General features: G+C 44.2%; 1 protein-coding gene across 1 annotated transcript in view; it reads left to right on the forward strand.

The window, feature by feature from the left end:
• Positions 1 to 21,511, forward strand: part of LOC133339263 (prospero homeobox protein 1-like) — a 51,316-nt gene that overhangs the window by 7,709 nt on the left and 22,096 nt on the right. Inside the window, exon 3 of the mRNA XM_061547405.1 lies at positions 17,447 to 17,555. Within this exon, the coding sequence (XP_061403389.1) occupies positions 17,447 to 17,555 (109 nt within the window). The remainder of the gene's footprint in view (positions 1 to 17,446; positions 17,556 to 21,511) is intronic.

Consider the following 21,511-nt stretch of genomic DNA (forward strand, 5'->3'; position numbering starts at 1 on the left):
TGTTTAAATGCCAGAAACCTATTCCTGATTGTCCACCCCGTGCAGTGCTCTCCCAATCTCCCCTTCTGGTCTTCCACCGAGAACTATTCACATCCACTGAGCCGTGCCCTCCGAGAAAGCGTCCACAATGTGCTCTCTCCTTCTGAACACTTCTTGCACTTCAACTCTTGTCGTCGATGCCATTCAGCGACTCGCGATTGGCCTCCTTCTCAGTACAATTCGTTCAGAATCAGAATCTTTATTTCGACTGGAGGTCTCCCATGAGCTTTGAAGTTCTTCTTCACAGATGTCCAGTGATGCATGTACTCGCGATATACACATAGCGAGTACACGCATAGCGAGTACACGCATAGCGAGCACACGCATAGCGAGCACACGCATAGCGAGCACACGCATAGCGAGCACACGCATAGCGAGCACACGCATAGCGAGCACACGCATAGCGAGCACACGCATAGCGAGCACACGCATAGCGAGCACACGCATAGCGAGCACACGCATAGCGAGCACACGCATAGCGAGTACATGCATAGTGCGTGTAAATAATGCGTGTTAGATACTGCGTACATGCAAAGTGTTTACTTATACAAAGAATACATGTGTAGTGTGTACATGTATATCGAGTGTAATTGTGTCTGTGCATAATGCGTGCACTGTGTGTGTAGTGTGTGTAGTGTGTGTGTATGTAGTGTGTGTAGTGTGTGTGTGCTCTCTGTTCAACCAAAACGAAGTCTTTATGAGGGTGTCTCACGTCAGGCCTCAGCGCTGATGACATCGTCCCAACGCTTCAGGGAGCCTCACAGCTCCATGCCCCCCCCCCCGCATCCCCACTGACCCCTCCCCACTGACCCCCCTCCCCACTGACCCCCCTCCCCACTGACCCCCCTCCCCACTGACCCCCCTCCCCACTGACCCCTCCCCACTGACCCCCCTCCCCACTGACCCCCCTCCCCACTGACCCCCCTCCCCACTGACCCCTCCACACTGACCCCTCACCTTCCCTTGCCATGGCCACAAGGACACTGTTGTATTTTGACTGCTTGGTTTAACAATATTAATGCTAATGCTCGTGTTAAGTTATGCTATCTGCAGCAAACACCCATTATTATTTTAAGTTCACAACGTGTTAATATTATTTTTAAAAAACAAGTGGAATCGTGAAAGGGACACCGCTGAATGTGCGCGGCTCATCCATGCCGACCCTGTGGCGGCATCACGGCCCATTCTGTGGGGAGCTCCCCTCGAAAATCGAGCCACACTGGACTTGCCACCTGCCCTGGTTTTCTTAGAATCACCATCATCATCTATTTGAGTTATCTGTCCTGAGAAATCTGTAATTCCTTTCAGAACGTTAAAAGCGCTCAGTTTTGTCATTTTTCTAATAATATACCACTCACGACGATGCATTTAAATGCACACATGGTTATTCCCGTTTCTGCTATTGTGAGATATTCTTTTCACCGTGATGTGTCCCAGTTGTTTTGACCCTCAGACGTGGCAGCCGCAACCCACACCACCCACTAAAAGCGAGCTACGCAGGCCGACTGGGGTTGTCTTGGCCCACTGAGTCTGACTTGGGAATCTGGACCAAACCGACGATCCCTGTCCGTGAACTGGGCTGGCCTGCTTCTAAGTGGCCATGGAAACGTGGCAAAAGATGATTACAGAGCATAAAAGATAATTGTGCCAACTGTAATTGTGAGTGCAAAGAAGTGGGGACTGTCTCCCAACAAAAGATTTGACATCCCCCGTGGATCCATAATCGTACACCGCTACCTGCAAAGTCGAAACCATTCCGTGGCTCACCAGTCGATGTGTGTGGTGCATGGGAAAAGCGAGGCTTGTTTTGTGAGGTATTTGGCGATGTTCCCTACAGCACACTGACCACAGCCCAAATGCTGGGCTTACTGCGGAGTGAACAAATACAACTATACATGGAGATAGTTAACATGGATATAAGTCATACAACTGGACATGCATTTCAAGATACACGTTGACTCTGATATATTACAAATTTAAGTGCTGTTTGTTGCGGATTGCTTGAACTTTGGGTCTGTGCTCACCAACTGTGTTAATATTTATGAATGCGGAATAATGGGTAGAATTACAACGTAAGGAAAAAGATGAATATTTCGATCTATATATATTGAGACTGACATGGTGGTGAAAGTTGTAGTTAGTTATAGGGATGATTATATAAGATGAAGAAAATGTATAATGTTACATAGTGAGACAACGCAAGGTTAAACATAGAAAACAGGAGACAGAAAACAGATAATTTTAATTTGGCAATGGAATTACGTTGAATTGGATGTGTTGGCCGTGCTACTGAATCCCACTGAAAGTGCATGGTAATTCACGTGGTCATCATTCACAAGTCAACTGACATGTTGTATATGGTAAGCTAATGTTTTGGGCTGTGGGTCTATTTACCGAAAATGATCCTCTAAAAAGGAACGTCCACATGTCATATATATAGACTGCCGATGAGTTTTAGATAAACACTGATTTTTTTTTATTTTTCAGGACAATTTTTGTGATGTTTTTTTCTGAATTCTAAGATATTTTAATTAAACGGTAACTTAATGTGTCTTCTTGCTAATAAACATCACGTGATGCCAAGTGACACCACTTTGCGTGGGATAAGTGCGAGATGATGTCATGGAAGTGATATCATTTCCCATGAAGTAATATTTTCTATTTATTCTGAAACTAAATATCTTCAGATAATCTAAAATGTCATATTTAGGCCAGATTACGAGATTTTTTTTAGATTAATCTGATAATCCAGAACACGTCCCGTCGTATGCAGACGGTTATATAAGTTGGATGCTCGTAATGTTTAATTGCTCGTGTTACAAATATAAAAAGACACAAAGCATATTTATTATTGAGGAATTGTGAAGAAGTATCCACGTGGTGGTCTAATGTTATTCAGGCAATAGGCCACAGTCTCGAGGTGACCATGTAAACGTTTCTAAACATCTGAGAAATCCGCGCGATGAAATGTGACGCGGGATAAAAGTAGAATCATTGCAAAATTTAAAAAACGTCTCTATGATTTTCGCTATTGTCGTCCTTATCAAAGGGGGCCGAAAACCGCCGAGCAGGGCGCTGCATGGAAATGTAACCTCTGGCTCGAGATCGCGCTTTACCTTTTCGAGTCATTCCATGATAGTGCTCATTTACATCTCCGCTTATTGCACATTTCCATTTTTTAAAAGCAGCTCATTTATTTATTTATTATACAAAAGTATTGACATGCAGACAGGGATTTCTTTGATCCAGACACATAAAAGTGTGCCTTTTTTATAGCGTAGCCCGAGGTATTTAAATAGAGTCAAAGACGGTAAAACTGAAGAATTAAAGGCTTCAAACAATTTGAAATCTTCACAAGTCAGCACCCTTTGAACATGAGGTTTTGTTTTAACCGGGAGCCCTGATCCAGTTTGAAAGGATGGTTTCATGTTGCCTTTCCATTCCGAGGTCAGGTTGTCCTCAGCCACTGTGGGGTAAAGGCCCATTGTCAGGGCAAATGTGACTCTTACTCGCTCCGTAGACGGACGGCATCACCTCCCTAAATTGGCTTCCTCGCTGGCAGGCGCTTCACTCTTGCATGTTATAACAGTACTGTCCCGCAATTTATAACGCACTAAAACAAAAGTCCTAAAATTCAATTCCTAGTTTTGTAGTTTAACGTTGCCAGGGGATGCTGCCCCGGTCTGACCGTGGGCATGCCATCCAGGGGTCGCCAGCTCGATTCGATTTCCTGGCGCGGCAGTTTGAAACATCGAGGCAAGTTTCTTAAATCCGCCCGCTTCCATCCACTAAGGGGTATAAATGGTGACATCGCAGTTGATCGGTTGGCACGTCACGTGGGCAGGGTAACGTGTGTGTACTCCCACTGCTTCCGAGACGTCTGGCCAGCATGGAAGAGTAGGCCAAACACCTTCCAGAGTGGCTCTCTAGCGCTCCCTCTCGTGGAAACCCTTCTGCCAGCTGTGGCGTGAGCAAGCAGTTGCAGGGCTGCACCTTTACCCTTAAGCTTCTATCAATATGGTCTGCAGGTTAAGAGCCGTGCACATCTCGTTGTGTGTGCGCCCGACAGTGCCAGCGATCACGTGTGAACGTCTAATTGACTGTGTCAGCTGACAGAGGCAGACCTCAGTCTTGTTCTCGACTGAGATGCATGACTGAACAGATTAAACTTGTCCCTGTGTGCGCGCGTGCGCGTGCAGATTGACAGCTTTAACTCTGATTGTGAATCAGGCTTAGCATTCCTTCGCGCTTTAGTGCCCCAAGGCCGCATTTTTCTGTCTTCCACCCTGCCATTACTTCCTACAGAGAATGGCAGCATGTCCTTGCATTTGTGCACCAATAACAAGGCTATGTTGCCGAAAAAAAAAGTAGGGTTTTTTTAATTTAAAGTTCACCATTAGGTTGAAATAGGAATATGTTGGCCATATGATGACAGTGATATGTCTTATGAGAGATGGTGACGGCTTGGGAAAGCTTTAGTGTGAAAACCCAAAATATACACATTGTTCTTGTTAATTCTGCATCTGTTTACCACGTCTCAGTGATAAGATGAACGAATGAAATGCGACCTATACACCATTTATAATGTATGGCAGCACGGAGCTATGGTGTATTTAAATACAAAATAGCATTTAAATCTAATCTTTTAAACATATTGTGCTCTCTAATTGGATGTGGTCATCTGTGCGTCACTCTACCTAAGAGAGTTTATATGCATTGATTTGGTTGTTCTCTTGGAATGATGAACAATGTTTCACTCCACTTGCTGGCAGCATCTTCGGTCACACGTCCGTTCCCGAAGATGCTCCCAGCACATGGGGCGAAACGTCGGACATCGTCCCACCGAACAACACGCGGTGCAAACTTAAAACAATGGTAGAGCTACAAAGCAGCATGGAGAGCTTTAATGAAGTCGCGGGATTGCAATCCCCCACCGAGCACGGGCAGTGTTCACTTCCTTTGGTGGCGCTCAGCCAGTGGTGGAAATCCCCCATTCCAATGGCATTGGAAGCATCTACCAAAGTACTGACTATATCGACCCTGAATTGATGATCGGGCTGTGTCAACCCACAACCAAGATTTGTGCTTCTGCTGCAGGGGGCTGGCGTGGTGTATAATGGTCATTAGCAGCACACTCGACTTGCCGTCCAGAGGTCGCCGCTTCTATCTCCGGGCGCGGCAGCTCCAACGATGGTGCTCGTGTCTTCAGTCTCCCCCGCGCCGCGCCCGTGTCCACCCAGCGGTGTGAATGGACGCACCACAGTTAGCCAATCGACAGGTCGCGTGCGGTCAGGTCAAGTGTGGGTCCTCCCACCTCTTTCAAGCCGTCTGGCCGTTGTGGAAGAGTAGGCCAAATACCCTCTCGAGGCAGAGGGGCCCTCGAGCGCTCCCTCTAGTGGAGGCCCTTCCGCCAGCAAGCAAGTACAGGGCTGCACCTAGTGCATTGAACCCTCTGCTTCAGCAGCGGTGCAGTGGAACAGTTCACAATTCGTGACTTCGTGAGGTCACTGTGGAAATATGATGAAAGATTACTCTCCTTTTTATTACTGCATGAGAAGAGAGAGAGAAAAAACCCCCAAGCCAGTGCGGGTAGAGGAGTGCTCACCTGCGATACACAGCTGATCAAGGGGAGGGTGTGGAGCTGCTTGATAGAGGCACCGTGTCAGGCCCTTTGCTTTGAGTGCTTAAAGCCTGTTCCAGCATGCTGGTATCCCTGAGCCATCCATCAGCACCGGCTCAATGTTTGGGTTCGGAGTGCGTGCGTGCGCCAGCACACGTGCGCGAGTTCATTGTGCGTGCGTGCCAGATGAAGAGATCTGGATAAGAGGCAGAAACTGTGAATGGCCGTGTACACACACACGCGCACTTTATTCATGTATATACACACACTATATTCATGTATATACACACACTATATTAATGTATATACACACACTATATTAATGTATACACACACACTATATTAATGTCTATACCAAAAAAACCATGGAAAATAGACACCCACAGATTACTCATCTTTTCTTCAAATATATATTTAAAACATCTTTTTTGTAAAAATAAATATCCCAAACCACCCTGTAAAAAGTGTAAACTGTTTGGCATGTTATGGATTCATTTCTCATCGCTCGATATTTTCCAGAAAGCTGATAGGCAGGCTTCCAGTAGGAATTATCGGCATAAGGCACTACTACTAGAGTACAATGTAAACACATCCTACTAATCCTATATTATAGTGCCCTAAATATCCTATAATCCTATGACTACGTTAATATCATGAGAACATATACCAGGTGAGACGGATGTGGCGTGCCAAATTAATTCCAAGAACAGCATTTGGGACTGTTCCAGCTGAAGTTAAGCACTGGGCTTATTTACGACAAATGTCGGGAAAAAATATTACTCAAATGTATCCTTAAGCAAATACGAAAAAAAATCCCAGCCACTGATAGCTGAAGGCTAAAGCCGGATGACATCACGTAGAGTTGTGCTGCATACCACAATCGATTTTACTCCTCTACTTGTTAATCTCTTGGTAGTGCTGTACGAATGTTATTTATTTATCCAGGAAATCATATCCGAGTCTCAAGACTCATTGGCGTAGCTCGGTTGTCATGCAAGCAACAAAATGGCGACCCTCTTGTCAAATTTGCCCAAATGTCCATAACCCAGAGCCTGGCCTCCTCCGGCTCGTGAGGCCTGGGGCAGTCGCATCGCCCGCACACTCGCCCAGATGCACCACTCGCAACGCTCGTTTACAGGTGGGTCCTGCCTTGAGATGTTTGGCCAATTGCTTGTTAAAGGTGTGCTTTGCATGTAGAGCAGTACCTGCAGAAAGCCCATTTACGTGAGGGGATAACATTCAAAAGGTCAACAACACAGATGGGTTGACGGACCCACTTGACTCACCTTGCAGCCCAGTGAGAGGCATGCACCACCACCCACTCCATCGCAGGCATGCAGCATGGCTAGCAGACAGTCTTCAACGCACATTGATTGACGACTGCGTCTGCGAACCAAGCTTTTTATCGCCGGTCTGAGAACGACGCAGCATTCTGCAAATGACGAAGCTGCTGCTGCTGCTGCCTGACCCGGCGCAAACGCACACGCCGGGGAAGCACCCGTGTCAGCGCGTGTTCGTGACTCTTCCTGGCTGCCATTCTGCAACACGCCGAGCGCGTCAGCTCGTGTCCCCCCGGGCGCAGAGTCGCTGCTCAAGTCCGCTCGCGATTGCTCCACCATCACCGCGATGTCTCAGAAGCCACGTTCAGGTATCTAATCCACGCACTGCTCCTCTGGTCTCGTCAAGGCATAGCGAGTGCACAATAACTGTCGCACGAAGTTACACATATCTCCTAACTGTATTTTTGAGCGCATATCCATATTCTAAGCCATTCAATAGAGTTAAAGTTTCAACTGGAATTGACAGTGGCGATGTCCCTGTTTCAATATCGGATTAGCCACGAGGAATATCAGGAACTACACAGAGGTTGTGGCTTGTCTGGCTAATTCTGATGCACAGAAACCTGCTCCCATTAAATCTCTGCGCATGAAGACTGCATATTGAAGTTCCCAATTTGTACGAAGCGAAATTTAGGCGAATTTTTTAACCTTTTACCATTGCGCTTGTTGCACCTGTTTGTGATTCTTCATCACCACCGAGGACGGCAGTGGTGGTGCTGATGTATGCGATTTAGACAAGAATACTACAGTCCACGTCTAAAAACAATGAAACACCCTTTATATAGAATTGTCCTCGTGGCATTCACACACGTGGTCGTCAATTCTGCCATGGTGGGGGGCAGCACGTGGCCCCTGCGAGGGAGGCCCCTTCCAGTCGAGATCCCAGCGCAGAAGCTGAGGAGGATGGGGCAAGTTTCTTACACATCCCTCACCTCTGTCCCCCCTCGAGTATAATGTGCACACGACAAGTAGTGAATCAGAAGGTCGTGTGTGGTGGGGTAAAGGGTGGGGACTCCGACCTCTCCCAAGATATCTGTCCAGTGTGGAAGAGTAGGCCAGCTGCCTCCTAGAGGTCCTGTCCAGAGCTCTCTCTACCGCAGATCCTTCCACCAGCAGTGGCTCGAGAAAGCCACTTCACGACTGCACCTTTAACTTTTGCCGTATGGATGCAACCTTTTACAGTTAACCACGGAACACGCATTTGCAACCCATTTATAAAAGCCTCCGTGGTTAAAGATTGCACCATTCACCGTCCCTGCGCTCTCAAACTTGATGATTACCATGTATTGAGGCCAATTTTATGAGAATGGAGCATTCTTCGCCCTTAAAATCTCAAGACCGTTGCATGCAGTTGGCATCTCTTTGGCTCAGCGCAGCTCTCAGAGGCTTTCACGCCTCCCGAGTCTCGCTGTCTTCAGCGTGAGTGTGCTCGCCGACCCTGTGGCGATGCATTAGCGAAAGCAGCTCTGTGATGTAACACCTTCTTGAGGAGGGAGTTGCCACTTCTAAACATTGCAGATGACAGAAGCCGTTTAACTTAAATAGTTTTCAGTTTTTGGAGCGAGTGTTATAGAGTTATCATATAGACCATTTGTTAATGCGAGCAAACGCATTAACAAAATAATGTCAGTCGCTGGCAATCATTTTCCCGTCAATAAGTGTTTTCAGATGGATGTGCAGTAATATAATTTATAATTTCCAACGACCTTTGTGAAGTAGAGAAGAGATGACCTGACCGCGTAGGTGTCTGCTGTTGTGCTGTTTGGCTCTCCGCTGTCTTTCAAAATCGACGACATAGCCGTGAACTATAACACAATAAATCCATACTTTAACGATGTAACGCTTCCCATACTCGTGGGAATTTTAAGACATTGATAACACGCATTAGCTGACCAAGAAGTATATTCTCGCAAACGACAATTACAGTTCCTTTGACGAGTGGTTGGTCAGTTTCGTCAGACATCATTGCAGCTTCATTTACACGAATGCATCAGTGGACTTAACAAATTATCCTCATCAAAATCCATAATTAATAACCAGAGGGGGCGGGGGTGGTGTACTTGTTAGCACACTGAACTTGCAATCCAGAGTTGGTTGGCTCGATCTCCCGGCACGGCACGTGATACAATGGTTCAGCTTTCTCAAACCGACCTCCGCCTCTGTCCAATCAGCACCATCAATGTGTTCTCCAAAGTTATTTGATCGGCGGATCGCCTATCATGGGGTAAAGTGTGGGTACTCCAACCACGTGCTTTGTCCAGCAGAGATGCTGTCCCTAGAGCTCTCACGAGTGGGGGGCGGGGGGGGGTCCTTTCTAAAACCAAACGTCCACGACGCTTCTGCGGATTTCCACGGCAGCCAGGTGAGTGCTCAGCGCGGTGCCCTGGCGGGCTGCGTCCGTGGAGGTCTCTTTGAACCCCGGCGAGTCTGAAGGGGCATTGTTCGCAGGCACACACCTGTCGCAGCGTCTCCGGTTTCAGGCGCGCACGGTGAGTGCGTCAGGGGATCTGGGGTCAGGGCAGATGGGCCCTTATTTAACGAGGCTCTGAGGAAAGTGAGAGCACTCAAACGGGCGTCTGTCTTTGATTTGCTTTGTGTCCTCGCCACGTCATAATCCGCACCTTGTGTGGATCGCGGCTCCATATGTCTTGATGGTGGTGGTCGTTTAATTATATTTTTTCTTTATAATTTATTGAGAAATTTTCGTCTCTCTTGCAATGGACACGTGAGATCCCTTTGGCCCAGGGACAGTCGTAAACACCGCAGAAGCTCAATAGAATTGTCGTCTGTAAAAACAGCGGATTGGATTTCAACAGGCTTCAAACGGCATTCAGTAACGTTACATTTTTTTGTTTGTTTCCTAAATGTTACTATTGTACCGCGTAACAAGCTTACGAAATGCAGTCGGTTTTATTTGCATTTCATACATGTGCATGTGGAACATTTCAGTTGGAAAACAAACGCAAATTCGCGAACAAAGCTGCATATGCAGATAACGTCCATCTGATATTATATTTCAGTGTCTTCGCGTTCTCATCAAAACGCGTTAACAACGCGACCGCCTTCCCTTAAGTCGCGTATGTATTCTCTCCATTTATAAACTCGCGAAGCAGTTGGCCATCTGAAATGGCGATTTAATAAAGGAAGCAGGTGCTCGTCAACAATGAGGGATATAACGGGACGCAACGTTGGCAGCACTTAGTAAATACTGTACGTGCATTTCAATGGAGTTGCGAGCATTGAGGTTGCTTCATTCATCTCAGTGGAGTGGCTCAGAAATTAAAAGCAATTATTCAATCAATAAATATAACCTGTAGACAATAGAAAACCACTGTGGCTATAATGGCCAATGTCAACCCTATTAATCATCCACTCCAGCCTGTGCCACCGCTCGTTAGATTTAAAATGCAACAAATATATTGGCGAAATGAAATTACAAGTCTGACAGAATTAATATTTGTCAAAACAGGAAATACATTTCGACTCAAAATGCTACAGTATGTTGGTTTGTAATTATTTGTATTATTAAACGATGAATACAGCGTTTAATAATGTACATGGCACACGTGACACTATTGTGTGTTGTCGTATGCATAGAGTACACTCCGCCTCGTATTGTCGCTTTGCTCTGCTCAAATGGAGATTAAAGTATTGTTAACGACATCGTCTCGATTTGTTAGATTTATAAATTAGTATAAACGCTGTGATAACAATTATATTATTACTTTATTGTTTTTACCCGGGGTGTCCTTGCAAAAGAGGAAAAGTATTATCGCATGCCTCGGAGGGCCTCGTGCTCCATGGTTAAATAAAGAATACCAAGGCTGCTACTTGGTGCAGGTTTAATTTACAGCCATGCAAACATCTTAGGCGAGATTGCCCTCCTTTTATTTGATTTCAGACCATAATTTGTTCTGGACAACAAACTCTATACGATACCAAATCGCTGTTATGCATCGTGTAATGTGCGTATTGTGCCACATTTACACGTTGTAGGTAATTACGGCACACAATCAAAACCACATTTTCTCTTTAAAGCTCCTGTGTATAGACCTGATGGGAATATCCCGTTCCCTGCGTCTCTTTTTACACTGTAAACTAAAAATATCACGACAATATTAATGCAAGGGCTCAGGGTAATTAAAAGTATATTACATACAAAAGCTATACATTTTAAAACCTTTGAAAAGTTAAGAAAGCTGTTATTGTTGGTTACTATTTGTCACAAGGCTTGGCCATCTCTTAAGAATGCCCTCGAATATTAAACAAATATATAAACATAGCTACATTCTGTCCAACCACATATAGATACAAAATGTGTGTCCATCCCCCTACTGGCTTTATAGGCAACATCAAGCAACATTCGCTTAAGCAAGGAAACTCTGGACTCGTTTTGACCTTCTGGGTTTCAGCAGCAGAGTCAAGATTGTTTATCAAATGCTGTTGGATTACCAAATGTTATTGGCAAGTGCACTCCGTGTCACAGATGGAACCCAATTCAATGAGTTTGTGTCCTGTTGTCATCGTCTGCTTGTTGAACACATTCGTCAGTAACACTGCCCTAAAGGTAAATAAAATATATGAATAGATGATGCCGTTGTGGGAAATGGCCCTTCTTCATAGCGGGGGATACAAAAAATCCCTTCCATTCCCCCCGCCTCTGTAAATAGACCTTGGTCTTTGGCCATACATAACCCAAACCCACCTAAACTCTTCACTAATAACATGAAGGTACCCATTGTCATTGTCTCAGATTTGTGCTGCTAAAGCTGTAAGCCCTAAAGCCCGCGCGGAGAGGCGTTGGGTCAGGGGAATCCAACGGCATAGAGGGGATCGGCCGCGGGGTACTGTTGCCGTTCGCCTGCCGTCGTCTTTGTCGGCACACGGCTCGCCTGCCGTCGTATCCGCGAGCTCCTCGACGGGGGCCACGCAAAACAGTGCGCACCTCATCACAACATCATCCACAGGCCGGTCCGCACTTCTCCTTCATGAATTGAAAATTCAAGACAAGCCACGTTAGTGCGCTTGTGGCCATGCAGCCCAAACTTTGGACCGTGATGGTAAACCACTGTCGGCTTTCACGACCAATATGATCCATAAGAGGTTTTCTTTGGGTTAGATCGCGTAAATATATAAACGTGTCGTTAAAACCCACCATCACACAGCCAACTAGAAAGGGTTGTCAATAGTACAGCACACCGGTGTCTTGGAGAGCCAAGCCACAACATTTACAATCTGAGTACGACGTTTCGCCAGTAATTACAACTAGCTTAATCAGTCGCCTGATCAGTCGATTTGATGAATGTCCACGATTTAGAATTTCGACATTGTTACGGGACACCATGCGGCAACAACCCGGAAACACAACCTCGAGCTTGAATTCCGTGTTGGCGGTGCCACATTTGGAGTTGCTGAGACACATCAGATTCCATCACAAGTTGAATTCAATTTCAGTCTGATCCGATGGCCAAATTCTTGGGTCCAATCAGACAGCAACAACATCTGCTCATGATCAATGGATTGAGATTTGAAGTGGAAATCACAGAGCTACATCTGAGATCTCTTTAAATGACCTCTGTTCTACACAGTAGAGGGCAGCATGTTCCCGCCGGCCCTGCTGCAGAGTATCGTTAACCCTTTCCCATTCCGAGACGTCTGCAAGATGCATGGTGGGTGTCCCTTTCACCGCTGAATCTCGGAACGCACAAGCGGCTCAGCGTTGATTGTATTCAGAGATGCGTAGCGGCGCTGTTTTTAAATACATTGTACTCAGCGCAGAGAATCCTAGCGACACGACCACATTCTGTGATAGCTGGCACCAAACTGTGCCACCCGCCCTCCCGCATGGCCTTGTGGGAGCCTCGGCACCGATAAAGTTACTTTATTTTCTTTCCGGCTTCACTTTTACACTGACAGCATCGGAATAGAATCGGAAGAAAAACTGATGACGGACACGCACGTCATCGGTTGCATGACAGTCAACCCGATATTTTGTTGTGCTTATACCTGGCATTTAGCCAAATTTACTGCATATAGCCAACCCCGCTACTACTAACCATAACACTGTTAGAATAAGCAGAATTAGAAGAAACGGAAGAGCAAGAAAATATGTTGCGTTGCATTCATTTCCCCCTCGGCCTCAACCCTATTTTTATTTGAACAAAAACATTGATTTGTTTTAATTCATCTCAGCCAGAGCCTCATCTCCAATTTAAAACTAAGCTGCTCAGCTTTTATTTACATTTTTTGGCAAGGAAGTCTAAAATAGACCTTTGAAACAATAAAGTGTCCCTTTAATCCCATGATCAATTCATTGATTTGACTCTTCACTAATATTCTGACCTTCTGCCTCCTTATTGGACAGTCGATTCACAGCACAAGTATCGATCCCAGCAAAGATTCCCTTGGTTTAAAGGGGCAATGTCACATTTTGATCCATAACTATCCAGTAGGGAAGAAGTGGGGTTTGGAGACGGGGATTAACAGGGCTGGGAGCTGGCTAGGGCAGGGGTCGGCAACCAAAATAACAAGAAGAGCCATTTCTTTCCAATTCGGTACAAAATTCAGTATTTCAAGAGCCGCAATGCATCTGAGTACATATACTGTACATACGTACATATCGTCAAGAAGCAGCCCGTAAAGAGCCGCATGCGGCTCCGGAGCCGTAGGTTGCCGACCCCTGGGCTAGGGGAAAGATGGACGTGTGCGTATGTACGTGCATGTAGGGCCCTTATTTCAACTCCCGATTGAAGGTGTAATGTATAAAAGTTAGATAAGAACTTGAGACAAGAGGCGATGGGAGGGAATGCCCCGGCCGGGCAGTGTGAGGAGAGAAGCAGACAGAGAAGTGTTGTGTGGCCTGCAGTGCTGTGGCTGAACCACAGCGGGTGTACGCAATGTTTGTACTGTATGTTGAACTTCTTTCGCACGGCACACAGCAGTCGGTCTGGTAGAATGGGTGCCCAGCGTGGTCACGGAAACGGTGAGCGAGGTAGGAGCGACACGAGGGTGGCACGGAGCGAGTGGCTGCTTCTGCTGCTGCTGCTGTATCATCATCATCATCATCTTCATCATCTTCATCATCTCAGCAACCCCGCCGACTGCCTTGTGTTGAATGCCACAGGGCGCGGTGAGGAGGGAACGGGCTCTTCCAGATACAACAACAACAGCAGCTTCCGTCAACAATGTTATTTGTACAGAAGTAACAATTACTATCGGCCAATTTACAGAATTCCACATTCGTATGGCAGGGGCCCAATATATGTCCATCGGTTGACGTGTGCTCCCGCTTCTTAATCGACAACGCTTTGAAGAGATGCACACGAGATTTATATTCACGACTTGCAAATCAGAAACTGTGATTACTAAAACCCAATATACACTGTCTACTTCAGAGACGCATCCATGTAAAGACTCATGCCAGGCTATAAATAGGCATAAACAAAGAAGCGAAACGTCCCTTAACAGACACCTGTCACATCGTTTTGCCATGGTTTCGCATTGTTATGGTAACCTGAAATCCCCAGTTAAACAAAAACCCACCTCTCTCACCCTTGCAGCTTGACCAGGTTCATTGAAACCGGAGGCAGCAGTTGCTCCGATTGTCGTACTCAGCGCATCAGTGTCCGCCTGTCGGCACCAGTCTCCCCTTGCAGTGAAGTTCGTGATTGCTTCAAGGTCGTGATTGTTTCAAGTTCTTTGTTGTTTCAGGTTCGTTGTTGTTTAAAGTTCGTTATTGTCTCAACGGCATGGACATTTTTGTGCTCTTTGACCCATTTGAAAAAGGTGATCAGTGTCCAACTAAACATTTTTTTCCAACTTTTGGTGAACTGCTTTTGAATTTAGAATCGTTTTCTTGTGTTCAGTTTGTTATCCTTCCCCCGTACCACCGATGAGCCCGGTTGGTTACATACGGTTCGAAATGAGTTCAACATTTATACGAACGAAACAGCTTCAGGATTTGTGTTCCACACTTTGCTTGAAAATATATCCCTTACTTGGTCCACATTAAAACGATATTCTCACAATACGAAGACAGCAGTGTTAACTTCTGATCCATCATCATGAACATCATCTTCATCAGCTATCGTCTATCACTGCTGGATCAAGGCCTCCCCATTAACTTAAGCATGAGCCGTGATCTACCCACTGCTGATCCATACATATCTGGAATCATCTCCTGTGGTCTCGTGATACATCGGCGTTATTTGGCTCACCGTAACAGAATTGGCGTTTAACGCACCCTTTGTTGTGTGTTTGTGCTCGTTATTAACAGATCCGGTGCCTACAATATTTCGAGGCTGAAAGGGGATATGCTTGAGTTGAAAACGCACTAAATTAAAACACAGCAGTAATGTGTATACTAGTATAAACGCTATACATGTCTTGTATACGATAATTAAATTGCCGCAGCTTTGCCCAAAAATAATATATCGCATTTACTATGTCCACTCATGACCGTATAATATCAAAGTGCTGCAACACTAATTTTGATATGAAAGCACATTTCAGCTCTTAACAATGTGCATACATATATATAAAACAGCGTGAAATGTAAATAATTTTACAAGCAAATAAAAGTATTCCTATGCACATGCTGTAATTGGATAGACAATTCAGCATGCCTTAGTATAAAGGCATGCCAGAGAGACTTTAAGTGTTATCCGACAGTACGCACTGAAAGTGCAATTTCCTTGATGTTTAAACTCCACGTATTGTGTTCAAACATGGTAAGAGATGGCTGAAGACCTGCTGCAATATTCCAACAACCACACTGACTGTAGTTCCTCCATTTAATAACACGCTTTGCAAACACATCTTATCTATTCTGCTGTCTATATCACTAGTTGTGTTTGTTACCCGTCCCGTGTATAATATGTTGAGTCGAAAATGATACGTAACCCTACTTTACCAGCGGATACATACTCTTTTGGGATTACCATCGACTTTATCACAACACATCTGCGTATCAATAAGCATTACGTCTACGTGACAATTATTATTTCGTGACAAATTAGTCAAGCTGAATCTGTTTAACTCCTTATTGTGATGGATTTTGCCCACAAGCATAAACGCATAAAAGAACCGGACTGATATCAACATTCTTCCTCCGTTACCATTTCCATTCACCTGCCAATGACTCCGCATTGCAAGGGAGACGTGGCACGGTGGTTAGAACACTGCACTGGGAAGTTCAGTAGCTATGTTGAACTTCTTTCGCACCATACTTAGACAAGCTTGCGAATCGGAGATGCGAGTGAAGGACAATAAACTAAACACAAAATCAGTTCTAAAGAATTGAGTTTTCAATCTAGATTTAAAACTGCATAGCTCCAATGGCTTAATCTAGATTTGAAGTTGTCGTGACTGCAGGGATCTATGCTCTTTGGTTCTTTCGGTAAAGTCACGTAGATATAAAACTAAACATATACAATCACAATGGCTTCTTAATAACGGAAGGAAGAGCGTTCCAGACGGCCGCAAAGGCGCATCTGAAACCGCGCGACGCAGTGACCGCCTTTGTTCGATGGCGAGCCAGAAGCCGCTGCGAGGATGAACGGAGTTTGCGTGATGATGGTTTATGCTCCTTAACGAGATCAGCGAGGTGTCGTGGTTCATGTTCGCCATGGCTAACATCATTGGCGAGTGATATCTGATCTGATCCTAGTTTACCAACCTGCACTAACCAACGTGGTGAGGTATAGTCAAACAAATCAAAATTACTGACATGGGGTGGGGGAGACCTTCATTCAGCAGCAGATTTGACAAAGGGTCGCTATTTTTATGATTAACAATTGTAATTCATCTCTTACCTTTTGCCATGACAGAGGCACACAATGGTATACACTTTTACCAATTATATTACATTGCTATGATGGTCCTTTCTCAGCAGGGAGCATTTTATGATATTACCCCTTCAGAATAAGTAATTTATTCTCTATAAGTAAATTATGTTTCTGGCTTACTGTTCAACTGCACGATGGTAGTGAGTGTTCCATAATTAGTAGTGTCTTGGGATGGGACTGTACTTAGATAAAATTTAAATTCAATTTGTAATTATAGTTTAAGATGAGACATATGTCTTATTATACCTTTCAGTGAGCTTATCTGAGCCATTCACTTTTCCACGTTGATTTCACACGAGCGATGAAGCAGACCAAACCCGTTTTATAAACATGACCATGTCATCACTCATACTCCTAATTAGCGATTAAAATGTTTTCCTTGAAGTCACTATATTGAATGCGTTTTTTGGTAATTAACATCACATCTTCTTTGCCCAAATGTTTAAAATCGTTGCGTTTTTTGTAACGCTATCGTGGGGAACGTCTCACTGCTGACGCGCGTGATCGCTCGCGACTCGTCAATGCTGCCGTGCATGAATGACCGCGAACGCTTCCGCGCTTGCTCCGAAATCGCTGCCGTTTAACCCTTGACCTTGAGCTCACGGCCAGGAAGGTCTCACGCCGGGTCACCTCAAGAAGGCCAAGCTCATGTTCTACTACTCGCGCTACCCCAGCTCCACCATGCTCAAGATCTACTTCCCTGACGTCAAGGTACCGCTTGATGGGTGGTCGCCCTCACGCCGCTCTTTGCAGAGGTTCACTGTTCGGAATCCAGCAGGCGCCCAGATTACGAGGGTGGACATTGAAGGGTGAATGTGTGCAAATGTACTTGATCTATTGTACGTCTTTATTTTGAAATGATTTGCTTACTTTTCCTTTCTACGTATGTTGATATTCTATCACACCATTTGTAGCCAACCGTGCTAATCAGACGTGTGGGCTAATCCGGTACTTTGCACTCCTATTGCGTGTTTGTACTGTTTGTTGTTGCAACTTTCAGACCCGCCCCTACTGGACGTAGGTGACAAAGAGCTTTATAGGTCATCGGATTTCTCCTGCAGTTTCAATAAAGATTCTGATTACGATTCTGTCAATGGAAATTGGTATCTAAATGTGACCTGCACCTCCCTAGTGTTTGGTTTAGTGTCAAAGTAAGCGTTGTGGAGGCAATGACATGTGGTTGAGAATCCCGTTGTAGACCAGCATGCTTACTTGCTGACGGCCCTTGCCCAGGTAATGGATACAGTCGTAAGATGTGATCTATATGGGTGTATTCAAGGAATAGAATACAGTTTGTTGCTGGAATGTCTTCTCAAATGTAGAATGTAAACTCAATAAGATGGTATATATTGCCACACGACAAGCGGTTCGGGCTCTTCAGTGCTGCTTACGACAAGAGTGGACATCTTGACTTAAAGCTTTCGTGACTGCAGGAGTTCACAAGAATGTAGCTTTGAAACTAACTGTTTAAAAAAATATTCACGCGCAATTTATTTCTGAAATATATATATATTTTTACACATACAAGACTTTTGATACAAGACTGTGTACTTTTGTTTAAAATCTGGTGTTTTACAATAGACAAACCATTAAAAAAAGTGTACAGAATAAACTGCCAATAAGTTATTAATATATCTCTATGTTAATGGAAGACAATTTAAAACTATAACATCAAAGAAAACAGACAATTAAAAAGCGAGCATCATACACTGACCAAATGTAAAAAAAAATAACGAAGTTTTCAAATGGGTTTTTCACATTTTATAGTTTCATCAAAGCCACCAATACAGTAATTTTAAACCCTGCAATCTCTGGATTTCCCTCATGAACTCCCTTCCCTTAAAGTTACAATCCTCTGCTAATTATATTAAGCAGTGCTAACATATTGAGATATATGTATCCATTACATTAGCCACTTTAATTTCGCTCAGTGAACTTTACCTGGTCAGTAAAATAATTTAGTGTTGTTTATATTTACACATTTTTCTGCGTGTTAAAATAATCCAAAATCATAATAAGGAAGGCAACGTGTTCGAGAGAACGTTAACTGAGGAGATGGAGTAATGAAATCAGTTAATGCGCGAGCTGGACGATAACATCGCCGATCCTGAAAGATGGCTTGGGGAGGCCTACATTCAGCAGTGGATTAAGCATGGTTGATAATGTTTATGATTTTAGCCATGGCATATAATTGGAAACATATTTCAAAATGATATACCTACTAATGCTAAATATGTAATCCTTAAAATGGTTAAACAGCATACATGTTTGACGAACATAATTATTTTTAAAATGTAAAAAAAAAACCTTCAGTCAGGATCCATCACAAGGGTTTGTTTACAAGCACGGCATTTGATTTTATCGTGTTTGTATTTTCAATTTACATTAGATTTTTCATTTTAATGAGCATGTGGGAACAAACTCGTGCGTTTCCTTAATGACCCCTTCATCTACAATCCCCATCCGCGGCAATATCCTGCCTACCCCCAACAGCACCAGCATTGCTACACATACTCCTTTATTTTTCATGTATGACCAAAAGCTATTAACCATTTCAACATTCATATTAAAGCCAACAAACATATTGGCCACATCACCAGGATAACAAAAACACAATTTCATTTTTATGTCAATATTTGGCAAGTAAATATTTAATGCTCTAATTTCAATAGTTTGTTGTTGCGCCATTTACTTTGCCTAGTAGGCTGCAGGCTTCAAGCCAATGAGTGGTAGGTAGACCATAATTACAGCAGTTTCTTTGCACACTCACCGTGTTGCCTGTTGTAGAGTTAAATGATGCCAATATGCAAATACTGACATTTCAAAAGACGAAGTAAACACGTGAACTCCTAATGTATTCTTAAGTGATTTGATTACAACTGTCTCTATCTCTGCAGCAATTAAGGAGCCCCTTTTTGTTTTGGAGCGGTAGCCCTTTGAAGAGCGTGACAATTACCGCGCACGTTAACACATCGACGGTTAAGCCGGCAAAGAACGCTCCACGCACCAAAGACCAGAGTGCTCCAAAAGCTGCAACCATACCCCCAGATACAAGTGGGTAGTCATTCACCAGGTCCCATACCTGCCGCAATGGCCAAATTTGGCCTGTGCGCACTTACAGCTCTCCGATGCGGTTTTGGCATTGTACCGCGTGGCGCTCGGCGTGATGTCGGATGTTTCGCTCTGCATTCTGGGAGCTTCCGAAACTGAATTGAAGCTGCCAGCGCGTGGAGCGAAACGTCGGACATTGTGCCGAACGACACGACACCGCAGTTCAACCCGAAAACTTGTCAGAAAGTTATACAGTGCAGCACGACCGCAAAACCTACGTAGCAAATGCTGGGGAAGTTAACGTGCACAAAAAACAAAGTTATACAACTTTCTGCTGAATGTTTAAAAATACCCAGTTGTAATAGTATCATAGAGGGCCTTAAATCGAAATAAGTTGCCTTGAATGTTTAAAGTTAGAGCCCATTGACATAACAATTGTTGCATTGTAAGGGAAGTCATAAGAGAAGTAATAAGGGCATGGAAAACAGAGATCAGTGAAAAACCCCAAAAAATCATGCCAAACAAAATAAGAAAGCATAAAAATGAATAACCTTGGTAGGTGCACGGCGTGTGACTTCATGTTGCATTTTGGTATCTCCTGCACTCTGTAGCTGTTCTATTTTGTAGGTGGATTTTATTTCTACATTTCTTACATTTAATAACAATTATAAAATTGACACTCAAGCACCATTCACAAATAAAATTCTCAAGGCACCACGAAATGAAGAGACGATAGATAAGAAAGAACCACATGGCAGAAAAAGTCATTAGGAAAAAGTTTTTTCTTCAGACGTGAATTAACAATTCAGAACACTATGCAAAAGCCGTATCTCCACAGGTTGGGGAGGGGGGAGTTCCACAACTGGGGGGGCCACAACAGTAAACGCCCAACACCCCAAGAACGTAACCGAGATGGAAGTATACAGAACGTAATAGGGCACAATTGGCATGCAGGAAGTCGTGGGTTCTATCTCGACCCTGATGCCTGTTGTATATTTAGAGTTTGCGCGTCTCTCTCCCTGTGGTCGCGTAGATCTTTCTCCGAGTCCCCCGGTTTTTCCCTTCACATTTAGAATCAACATCGCTCGTTTAGAGTATTTGGCCGCTATCAATCTCCACGTGATGGTAAGCCACTTCGTTGATCTATCATTTATGATAGCAAGGTCGTTTCTGAAAAGGAGCTATAGAGATCCTTGGGCTTTACTTGGAAAAATAAAAAAGAGTTTAGTATTATAATTTAGTTTTACTTAGGTAAGTCTAGTTGCAATGGTAAGTGAAATTAATTAGTCTTTTCCAGAATCTGATTCATAAAAATGTATGCGGTCGATGTTTGAGAAACCCTTCCTATATTCTGCTTGCTCACACAATTGTAGAAGCAAATGCATATATATATGAATGGCCAAAACTTCAAACATTGCAGATTTGCAGATGACAGTCACCATGTGTCATGAGAATGGTCTCCAGGATATGTGAAAATAACTCGGGTTGAAGATATAAATGAGTAAAACTAAAGGCTTGTACAGCAAGGTCCCTTAACAACAAGATACAATTGTTGGAAGGTTGTTGGAAGGTCCAAGTGGAAAATACAACAGGATGTGAAACTCAAAGGTAATACG

The sequence above is a fragment of the Lethenteron reissneri genome, chromosome 8 (assembly GCF_015708825.2).
Source record: "Lethenteron reissneri isolate LAM-NWPU_2019-01 chromosome 8, ASM1570882v1, whole genome shotgun sequence".
In the NCBI taxonomy this organism is placed as follows: Eukaryota; Metazoa; Chordata; class Hyperoartia; order Petromyzontiformes; family Petromyzontidae; genus Lethenteron; species Lethenteron reissneri.